Here is a 12,029-nt window from a genome sequence, read left to right on the forward strand (position 1 = left end):
TGGCCCTGCCCCTTCTCTCTCCTGCTTGGTTAACTGACTTTTATTAACAGCAGTGGGAGCCAATGCTGTGTCCCAGCCAATCAGGAAGGAGGGTCTGGGACGGCCGAGGGACTCGTGGACATCGCTGGACAGTGATGGGGCTCAGGTAAGTATTAGGGGGTGCTGGGGCAGCTGCTACATACAGAAGGCTTTTTATCTTAATGCATAGAATGCAATAAGATAAAAAAAACTTTCTGCCTTTAACAACTTAAATCTGGCATGGTTTACCAAGGAGCTCCCAATGCTGATGTGCCCCTGGGGGTGGCAACCCAGGGTTGCCTGAAAAAGCACTTTGGGTTGCACCACACCATGGTGTTTTCACTGGCACTAGGATGTATGACTATTTCCTTTTCTTACACATGCCTTTGGGCAGGCCTTGTGGCCAGTCCAAGAGTAATTTGTAGAACCTATAAGGCCTGTCTTGTGTGCTTGCACTTGACACTTTTTATTTATTTTTCACAAGGACTTGCATGTGCAATTTGTTGTTTTTTGCACAGAGATGAAGGGAGCAGGTTATCGAGGGCCTGCCCTGATGTCAGGGGGAGGTTCTGTGGCTTTCGGGTCATTTGCTTCTCCTTATCCGGAGAGCCCTTTACCACCACCAACAGCATTACATATGAGTGTTGACTAGGGCAGTCTGCATGCAAATTCAGTCTGCCTAAGAATGCCCACTCTATCAGACGCCCACCCACCCATCATTTTATGTTGATGCTTGCATAACTCCATCCCACTGCTTTTATCAGGACTGAGGAGCCTTGAGAGGAGTACTAAGGCAGTGAGCTGATATGATTTAAGTAAGCTCAGAGTGCTCAAGGTAATTCCACTATTTGTTCTGTAAAATAACCATTTATTAATTTTCATATGAAAAAAACAAGCCAACAAAGTGAGATTTCTTTAATTATTTCCCTACCTCATTTGATGATTCTACTTTAGTAATATTATACATTATTCTCCAGAATTCTTAACAACCAAAGTTCTGCACAAGGAAACCAAAACAAATAACAAAAAAAAAATGATGTAAAATGTTCAGATTTAATTACTAAATTAATAAAGTTAAACAGTTTTCCATGAAAAAAATGCAAATAAATGATAACAGGAAATTAGTTAAGACTTTAACTTGATAACATGATGTAAAAACCAATTGGAAAGGACATTTGTTAACAGAATTAATCTAAAAATGGTAGAAAGAAACACTGGTTTTGTGCATTCCCCATGAAATGTATAGTGCATAGTAATTCCATTGGAGAACTCCTAAAGACAAGTAGAAATATGTTTCAGTATCAGCATTCAAAAGACGCATTTTACATTGGTAAATACATAGAAAAAGATGAAGTATATGCTTACGTACTCCGGGGTGACCTAGTTTACACAGGCTGTGTATTCCACATGAAAAGTATAGATAGGTTACATGTTTATCAAAAAGAAACAACATAAATTCTAGTAGGTAGCAATTTGATGTTGATGAGTCTTCCAGAATTCACATTCAACTTTTCAGTCCAATGTATGCAGAAACTGATTCATACATCTTATTGTGTAAATTGTACATGTATAAGTCATTTTAAGAGAGAAAAAAACAATGACAAGTGCTTCTGTTTTGTATATATGTATCCACCTTTAAGGGAGTTTGGACATTTATTAATAGATGGCAGGTGATCCTTCGGTGTGAATCCTAAGAGTATGTCATCTAAATGTCAGCTTATTTAACATATATGTTGTAACTAAGATCATCTGTCAGTCAATAAAAGTGCAATCAAAATGTTCAGCAAGAAAAAGAATATGTTAACTTTAATTTTTTTAACGGAATTTCTAAATTTGTGGGATTATGCTCAAATCCAGATGTAAACTGGAATAACTGTTTTCTGGTCAAGATGTATCATTGTGTAAAGTCTTCATTATAGTGGTTTTTCCTCACTCAAGGACCTCTAACTAGTGCTTTTTCCAGACTCCTGGAGTGGTGCACTGTTGTGTTAATTAGTGGTACTTTACCAAAGATGTCCTAATTATGCCACGTGTTCTTCTGTTAAGAGATGGGGAAACCATGAACCCTTAGCTCCACATGAGGACTGATTTGGAAAATAGTGACTTATATGAACATGTACCAAAAAGCGAAACAAAGAGGAAAAAAAACAGCATCTACATTTTAAGGAGGGCACTTTTGTAAATACTTGTAGAATGAAATGAACATTGGTTAAAATTGTATGGTTCCTGCTTTTAAAAAAATGAAAAACTCTAAATATTGGGAATTGGCACAGAGTTAATATTTACAGCAAACAGAGGTTTTGCAGTTTACATAACATCAATACAATCCATCATCCAAGTCTATGCTTGAGAATTTGATTTCTTTTGTCCCTTGTTTTATTGTTTTTCAAAGTGGACATTCAGATTATTATAATAAGTGGCCATGAATGAGGTTCCTTGAAGTCCAGAGCTTCACACTTGTGTGCAATCCCACACTGGAAGATACAGCTCCTTGAAGAAGGCAGTCATTTTACTGGAAGCAAATTCTAGGGCTTGAACCTGGCAATGGCTTGGTGCAGGCATAACTTTACAGGTTGTCTCCGGGCTGATACTGGGGTTCAGTGGCAGTGAAGTAGTCTTCCAGGAAACCTTGTAGGTACTCAAAAGTGGGGCGCTCCTCTGGGTCTTTTTTCCAGCAGTTAAGCATAAGCTCATGCAGGGAATTTGGACAGTCTTGAGGACATGGCATCCTATAGCCACGCTCTACTTGTTCCAACACCTCACGATTATTCATACCTGAAAACCAAATAAGCAGATATTAAAACCCTTTACAGCAGTTCCTCAACCAGTTACTCAATGCATGTACCATTTCTTTCTGTTATAAATTTAAAAAATGATTTTTTAATAAATGATTAAAGTAGAACTAAAAAATGTTCTAGAGCAGGGGCTCAAACTTTCAAGATATGACTAAACAGATGGATGAAGGAGTTTGGGGTGGAGGAACTTGACTGGCCTCACCTCGATAGAACACCTTTGGGCTGAATTAGAGTGGAGACTGGGAGCCAGGCCTTCACATCCACATCAGTGCCTGACCTTACAAATGCGCCTCTGAAAGAATGATCAAGCATTCCCATAGACACACTCCTAAACCTTGTGGACAGCATTCCCAGAATAGTTGAAGCTGTTAAAGCTGCAAAGGGTGGGTCAAACCAATATTGAACCCTACGGACTAAGACCCCAATACTTTTGGTAATATAGTGTATATTCGGGGTGGAGTAGTTATTTTTTTTAAAAAAAGATTGATTTTTTTATATTTTTATTTATTTTATTAAAATTTACTTTTTGCTTACCCTTTTTTTTTACATTTTTTCATTTAAGTTTATTGCTATCACAAGTCCCCTTATGTGATAGCATGGGCAGGTGACAGGTAGTCTTTATGGAAACATCAGGGGTCTATTAGACACCAATGTCTCCCCTGCCCTCCAATACAGCTAATCAAGCTTGTGCTTGACTAGCTGCTTTCCAGGCTGCAATAATCACAAAATAACAGCTCTGAAACCAGAAGTGCCAAAATCCTTGTTGCTTCTGGGTTCATTAGTCACAGAGGATATCAGGAAATGGAACCTTCTCATTACTGTAAACGCTTATTTTAATCACTTCGAGTTCAGGATGTATTAAACAGCCTAAGGACGTGAAGTGGTTAAAGCAGATGTTCTGCTAAATCCTAACTAAATGGTATTTAATTTTATAATTTTCACCAAATTTTTGATCCTTTACTGCATATTAGTGTTGCTTATACCCTGCTGCCTCTTTTTAGCCACTTTCTGTCTATATGCACTACAGTGTGTTTATGGCACTTCTCATGGCGTTTACAGTGGACTATGCCTGTATAATGTGTTTTGAAACAGCCACTTGTAATCTCCATCAGAAGCTTGTGCGATAGGGTGACAACCCCAGAGCGCAACTGGGAGACTGAAACAGCACTGTGAACCCAACGGTCATGGCAAGGTTATTAGGTATTTTTCAATGAAAGCAACAGATTTAAATTACTTTTGAAATTACATTAACATGTTGAAGCTAGTATGGGATTTCAGTTGTTGGGTTTACATCTACTTTAATTTTCCTATGTCTAAGGACTAAAATGCCTCATGGACAGACCTAAAGGTCTTACATTTTTGGCAGCTATTGTAGTTTAAATAGGGCACACTCACCTGGATAAGGGACTCTTCCTTTTGTTACGAGTTCTGTCAGCAGAATGCCAAAAGACCACACATCTGATTTAATAGTGAACCTTCCGTATAAGGCTGCCTCTGGAGCTGTCCATTTTATCGGGAACTTTGCACCTGTTGAAAAAGTAAAGTAACATCAATAGCACGTTGTACATTCTGCTTTTTTTGGTACAGAGATAAATATATTTAGGAGAAGTTATTTAAAATGTTAAATCTTTATAAAACCAAAGTTGAACAAAAAAGTTGTCCAACAATCAAAAGTTGCATTCATATTCCATTCAAAATAAAACAGAAAGACCCAATGGACCTGACATGCTAGTGACAAATGAGCCCTCAGAGCAAAGCTCCATGTTAAATATATGGAGCTGTGACATGTGGGTTTTAAACTGGGAGTAACAATATTGAAACCATGGAAATGTATATCGCCAATTGAAACCAGGAATATACCTACTTCACTGAGGAAACCTCTGCATTGATAAAAAGGTACAACAAATCATAACTGAGCCTCAACTTACTTTTTTAAAGTAAATGAATCCTTCCTCACTGGAGGTGGTGGCGGGGGGGGGGGTGATTTCACAAATATTGCTGTCACTGGGGAAGAAAGATCGAGTAGCCCCCCTAGCTGGTAGATATATGTGGGATTGGATGCATAACTGAGCTTCACTGTTTTTTTTTTTTTGTTTTTTTTTATAACAGGGATGTATGTGCTTTTCCAGGGCTCAAAATGTCAAGTCCTGAGCTACTAGCCAGGTCTTAAGAGTGACTCACCACCAGTTGCCCCACCCAACTCCACCCCTTATTCTTCCCCTAAACACCCTCTCGTAAATTATCATATTAATGACACGTTAAATATTTTATGTAGAATTAAGTTACAAAAATAAATATTAACAACAACTTTACCAATATTAACATGAAGCATATTTAATTGAGGTTGGCTCTCAGTGGCTCCAGGAGCTCAATGGCTTAAAGGCTCTCCAAACTTGCAGCCTCCCAGCGGCTTCAAAGCAACCGATTCCCTGAGGCTGGATACCTCCAGCACTTCTGTTTCACAGCCCCAGTTCAACGTTAAAAAATGTACCACCCCAGCACACTGGCTCTACGCTCTCTCTCTCTTTCCCACCTCCTCCTCTGAGCAGACACCCCCCAGCAGACTGGCACCTTGCCCACACTTAATTTGGAGCTCCTCCACACCTCAGCCACTAAGTCCATTTTCTATCATGGGGTCTCCTAGTGGCACCAGGTCAGTCCACCCCTGGGTCTACTACATGTGTGCTGCCATGTCCATGCCAGGAAAATGGATAATTGTATCAAATACTTGCTGTAATTTTCCTTTCCTGGAGTCAATTGATGGCAGCACACTAAACCCACCCAGCTCCTTCTTGGTGTTGTACAGGGAGTGGGCTGTTGTGTTGGTGTCAACCAAGGGTGGGGCATGTAGGGGGCCCCATGATAGAAAATGATGGCATTTATGAACGCTGCAGGTAAGGTTTAGTAGCAACAGATCCCCCTCCTCCCTTGGTTGATGTAGATCACGGGGCTTTCCCTAACCTGCACCGACAGCTCGTGGAAGGATGGGATGGATCAGCTCTCTTCCTCCCCTCTGATAACGGGAGGAAAGCAGTGCCGAGCCCCAGCCATAGCAGCCACCTACCTTCCACCACCTGCTATCATAGAAGAGCTTCAGGGAGAAAAAAGGCTGGGCCTGAGGTAGGGGCAGAAGGAACCTGGACCAGGTGGCACTGGGGGCAGTAGGGAGATCAAGAGGAGGAGGAGGAGGGGGTCTACATCAACCAGGGTGCTGTATAATATTACCGGAATATGGCTGAGACCAAGTGATGAAGGACAGCACACTCAACAATGCAACTGCCAGCCCTGCAGCTACGGGGAGCCATGCTGTCATCCTCACTGACCTACCTACTGCCCCATCCACCTCTTCTTCTTCCAGCACTACAATCTTCTTGTTTATGTTAATTGATGCTTCTGGCCCCCTGCCCCTGAGCCAAGCACCAATCGTAGGGTGCCTCGCGTGTAAGTCCCGCATCAGGAGGGAGAACATCACTGTGTACGATGTGTGTGCCTGCCTGCTCCTCCCCGAGCAGTAGATTGGAAATTCTGAGGGCTGTGCTATTCTACCTGTTTTCCTTAAGTGGTAAGGGAGCTGGAATGTTGTTTTCTCTGCTTATGTGCAATTTTCCAAAAACCATAACCCATTATTGCTGCATTGTGGTGTGAACAGGACACATTTGAGCTGATTTATTAAAATCGGAGAGTGCAAAATCTGGTGCAGCTGTGCATAGAAACCAACCAGCTTCCAGTTTTTTTCTGTCAAAACATAATTGAACAACCTGAAGTTTGAGTAAATTAACCCAATTATTACAGGTATTTTTGTAGCCATGACAATTTAAACATTGCCTAACATATTTACATTCACACCAGTCACTGTACTCAAGGATCTTACAAAGCTTACAGTATCTCACAAAAGTGAGCAGACCCCTCACATTTTTGTAAATACTTTATTATTATATCTTTTTATGTGACAACACTGAAGAAATTACACTTTGCTACAATGTAAAGTAGTGAGTGTAAACTTATTTGGTTCAGATGGTGTGAAGCGTGTGTGGCGGCAACCAGGTGAGGAGTACAAAGACAAGTGTGTCTTGCCTACAGTTAAGCATGGTGATGGGAGTGTTATGGTCTGGGGCTGCATGAGTGCTGCCGGAACTGGGGAGCTACAGTTCATTGAGGGAAGCATGAATGCCAACATGTACTGTGACATACTGAAGTAGAGCATGACCCCCTCCCTTCGGAGATTGGGCCGCAGGGCAGTATTCCAACATGATAACGACCCCAAACACACCTCCAAAACCACTGTCTTGCTAAAGAAGCTGAGGGTAAAGGTGATGGACTGGCCAAGCATGTCTCCAGACCTAAACCCTATTGAGCATCTGTGGGGCATCCTCAAATGGAAGGTGGAGGAGCGCAAGGTCTCTAACATCCACCCGCTCTGTGATGTCGTCATGGAGGAGTGGAAGAGGACTCCAGTGGCAACCTGTGAAGCTCTGCTGAACTCCTTGCCCAAGAGGGTTAAGGCAGTGCTGGAAAATAATGGCGGCCACACAAAATATTGACACTTTGGGCCCAATTTGGCATTTTCACTTAGGTGTGTACTCACTTTTGTTGCCAGTGGTTTAGACATTAATGGCTGTGTGTTGAGTTATTTTGAGGGGACAGCAAATTTACACTGTTATACAAGCTGTACACTCACTATACATTGTAGCAAAGTGTCATTTCTTCAGTGTTGTCACATGAAAAGATATAATAAAATATTTACACAAATGTGAGAGGTGTACTCTCTTTTGTGAGATACTGCATATACTAGGGACAATATACCTACCAGCAGTGTGAGAGGAAACCAAAGTACAAGAGGAAACCCACACAAACACAGACACACTTGTTGCCTGACCTACATTGTTCTTAGAGGTTTTTGCATATAGGGTGAAAAAGCCCTTTGCTTTTTCTCAAAATGACAGGATACAGGTAGTGAGACTGCATCTAAAGCTGGGTGCACACAGATCAAAATTCAGTTGGTTCAGCAAGGACTGGCCAGTACGTGGCCCCCTGACTACTGTTGAACGGGACTGATGAAACACATTCATTTGATCAGGTGCTGCAGCCAACCGACTGTACCGCTGATCATTGTATTCTGACAGTGGAGGAGTCCAGTGTCAGATTACAGTGGCACAGAAGGGAGGATTTCTCCATGCACCTCACTTGATGGGGGAATTTGATATTTTGTTTTTTGTATAGCCCCCTAAAATATCTATGTGTGTATACACAGCTTCAGTGTCCTGGTCAAACTGGATAAAGAAGCCACTTTTTGTGGGTTCCTTTTTTTTGTTTATAAATGTAATAGTGCTTTTTTGTAATAGTGCTTTTAATAAAATAAATCTCACATCAATTTAATAATTAACCACAGAGATATACTGTGGCAGGGCGCCCCTCCTGCAAAAAATCACGGACCTGTGTGTGATTTCATGCACAGGGTCTGGGGCGTGCGCGAGCTGCTGAGACCCGCCGATCATTCTCAGGAGAAAGATGTAAACAAGGCAGACCGCCATTCTGCCAGATGGGAACATGGAGATCTTGTGTTTCTGCTGAGCAGAAACACAGATCTCTGTTTTCCTTTAATAAAAGCACATCCCCCCACACAGTTAGAAAGCACCCCCTAGGGACACTTAACGCTTTGATTGCCCCTGATATTAACCCCTTCCCTGCCAGTGTTATTTTGTACAGTGACAGTGCATTTTTTTTTAGCACTGATCACTGTACTGTGTCAATGGTCCCCAAAAAGTGTCAGATTTGTCCGCCACAATGTCGCAGACCCGCAAAAAATTGCTGATCGCCATTACTAGTAAAAAAAAATAGATAAATAAAATTCCAGAAATATATCCTATAGTTTTTAGATGCACAAACCAATTAATATATGCTTATTGTGATATTTTACCAAACATATGTAGCAGAATACATATCAGGCCTAAATTGCTGAATAAATTAGATTTTTCACATTTTTTTATTGGGTATGTTTTATAGCAGAAAGTAAAAAATATTGTTTTTTTTCCCAAAATTGTCGATCTTTTTTTGTTTATAGTGCAAAAAATAAAAACCGCAGAGGTGATCAAATATCACCAAAAGAAAGCTCTGTTTGTGGGAAAAAAAAGAACATAAATTTTATTTGGGTACAGCGTTGCATGACCGCGCAATTGTCAGTTAAAGCAACGCAGTGCCGTATCGCAAAAAATGGCCTGGTCATGAAGGGGATAAAACTTTCCGGGAGTTAAGTGGTTAAAGAACATGGCAATGTTCAGTGCTCATATCACCAATAAGAAACTAATCTTTACAAGTATGAATATACCAAAGTCCTGTCAGCTTATTTATATGGTTGCAGCACATCCATGTTGTCTTTACTGCTTTATTAACTCACTTATGGGATTGTGTGAAAACAAACTAATCAATAAATATGCTATTATACTTCTAGGGTACTTGTAGACACCACTAAATGGCAGACTGCGGTTCAGACTGAGCATCAGTTCTATCTGGACCTCTGTGGCCATGACACTTAGCAAACTGGGTGTCCTTTCCCAGATGTGATATAAAGGTGGTGGTGGTGGAGGGGGAAATTGAGATGTAAATGTACGGGGGGGGGGGGTAATCCTACTGACCAACAACCACTGACCCCTGATGCTAGGACATTTTTTTCCCTACTAACAGTCCCCAAACAGTGTGATGGATGGTGAACTGGCCCCTTGTTTAAAAAGTTTGGGGAACCCTGGGTAAGACCCTCTATCGAGTTTTTATTGCTGTGTGCCTATTAGTGAGCTTCATTCTCTCTTTTGGTGACCATTTTAACAGAGAAAGAAAGTGAGGTTGGCCAATGCTTGGCCTAGAAACAAACACCATCTGTCATTTGCAAGATGTGGGGACTGAAGTGTCAGACAGTACAAGACGAATCAATGACCACAAACTGAGGTTAGGCGCTGAGATGAATTGAGAAAAACCACAGGTTGACTTTTCTTCATTGCCCAGCTAGTCTGAATTCACTGCAACCTATTGTATCTTAGGCACAAAAATAACTGTACAGTAATATCTGCTCAGTTGAAAACACAACCTAGACTTTATATAAGCCATGTATGTTTTATAACTGTCAACAGCACTTACGAGGAAAGAGGGCAACTAGAGTCATAAATTATATCCGGAGTCACATAGTATTTCAATAGTAATATTGCACTTAGAAAAACCCTTTTGCAGTCATTCTGATAAGGGGTACGTTTTTCCAAGTGCAATGTTTTATGCTCATAGTTTTTCTGATGCAAGCTTTTCCTATGTTCCTTGGTTTTGGATTCCTATGTAATGTACAAGGCCAGACAAAAAAATGGACAAGATTCCCACAATGTGCAGGACAGCTCACAGCATTACAGTCTGACAAGTAATCAAAGGCGCTGAGCCTGACAAAGAGGCAGAACACAGCAGGAGGACAACTGTATGAGAATGAGACACACTTCTTCATGCATTTCATCACATCTTCATCCTTTCAAATCTTCTGATTGCTCTTGACATCTCTGAAATCCCTTGAATACTTCAAAGCCTTCTAGGCATTTTATTATTGGATATTTGAACTGGCTGATTAACCTTTTCCTGTCTGTACATACCTGTATACTGTTCATTATTTTTTTCCATCTTTATCATCAAACCTGCTTCAGGTCTAGGTGTTGGTAGTATAGTTATTTTAATGAAGTTTTTGTCTTCTTCCAGAGGACACTTTTATTTAATTAGTACAGAATGTTTGGAATGATTTATTGACTAGATAGTGTAAAGTGGTGGGCACAACTAACACCTTCAGGATCTGTAGTGGGTAAGCAAGGACAGTCCACTACAGCTTAGCTGGTTGTAAATGAGCTTCTTCTACATGCAACATGCAGCATAATAATTACAGTAGCTAATTACCATAAATTCTTTATTCAAAGGCATCTATGTTTGTTAATAGTACATCTAGCCTTTAAAGGAGAAGTATGGCCAAAGCTTTTTTGACCCCGCTTATCCTATAGATAAGATGCACTTCGTTCAGCACTCCTCTCAGCTCACAGCAGGCTAACGCCTGCTGTTGGATGACATTGCTCAGCCGCTTCAGGCTCTGAAAATATCCCAACTTTATAGTCGGGATCTACCCAGATGCATGGACCAGCAGTTGGCTCATCCTCTCAGTGAGCTGATGACAGCCTGAGCCAGCTGCTCCCACCCCTCCACAGCCCAACGCTTCAGTGTGAGTGATGGAGTGGCACAGCAGAGAGTCAGTGACACTCACCAGCTTTCTGCAGAGTGAACACCTGGAAATGAGCCGATTTGATCGCTCAGTTCTCGGTGTAGAGCTAGCAGGGGACAGCTGTAGCTGGGATCAGTAGTGCAACCATCTAGGTGAGTATGATTGTTTATTTTTTTTGTATTCCCTAACTTCTCTTTTAAACTATACTAAAGGTAATTTATAACGTGTAATTGACTAAGGGGATGCACAATGCCATCTCTTATGGCTATCTACCGCTGTCTTGTACAATTAAGTAAATGCCCACTTACTAATTAGTAGGATAGTTTTCCTAGAACATCAAATGTGTCCTTGCAGAAATATATGCAATCAACACAGAAGCCCAATAGGGGCTCGATCATTATAACACCTACCCAGGCCTGAAATGCTATAACATTGTTAATAGATATAAAACATTATTTTTCAGTAAAGGGCACCATTGCCTGGTTGGCAAGGATACAGACTTCCAGCTGTTTTTTTACATTATTATGAAGTGCTGTCTATGGGTTCTAATTAGTCACATATTAAATAAATTGTAGATATACAAAGAAATTCATCTTACCTTGCCTTGCCGTGTATTCGTTGTCTTCAATTAATCTAGCAAGACCAAAGTCTGCAATTTTGCAGATTAAGCCATTTCCAACCAAAATATTTGCAGACCTCAGATCTCTGTGTATATAATTCATACGTTCAATATAGGCCATACCAGCAGCAACCTAGGAAACCACAATTATATTAACAAAAATTAAAATTAGGTTATTTTCCTCTACAGATGAAAAAAACAAAACAAAAACAAATTGAACTGATTGGTAAGCAACTCAACTGCTTTATCTAGTTCCACTATTACTGACTCAGTCATTCCTATATATGTGTACCCAATTTTATGATTACATTGGTTAGAAACCTCAGATATGAAATATGAACAAAGTATATCTCTATATAATGTGTAC

General features: G+C 40.6%; 1 protein-coding gene across 6 annotated transcripts in view; it reads right to left on the reverse strand.

Moving 5' to 3' along the window:
• Window positions 1-1,052: 1,052 nt before the first annotated feature.
• The window catches only part of FYN (FYN proto-oncogene, Src family tyrosine kinase), a 322,979-nt gene continuing 312,002 nt past the window's right edge, over window positions 1,053-12,029 (reverse strand). For all 6 annotated transcript variants that reach the window (XM_073627102.1, XM_073627103.1, XM_073627098.1 and 3 more), the window contains 3 exons: window positions 11,642-11,795; window positions 4,209-4,340; window positions 1,053-2,793 (listed from right to left, as the gene is read on the reverse strand). In XM_073627102.1, the coding sequence (XP_073483203.1) occupies window positions 2,585-2,793; window positions 4,209-4,340; window positions 11,642-11,795 (495 nt within the window). In that variant the 3' untranslated portion in view covers window positions 1,053-2,584. The remainder of the gene's footprint in view (window positions 2,794-4,208; window positions 4,341-11,641; window positions 11,796-12,029) is intronic.

The sequence above is a fragment of the Aquarana catesbeiana genome, linkage group LG04 (genome assembly GCF_042186555.1).
Source record: "Aquarana catesbeiana isolate 2022-GZ linkage group LG04, ASM4218655v1, whole genome shotgun sequence".
NCBI classification, from domain to species: domain Eukaryota; kingdom Metazoa; phylum Chordata; class Amphibia; order Anura; family Ranidae; genus Aquarana; species Aquarana catesbeiana.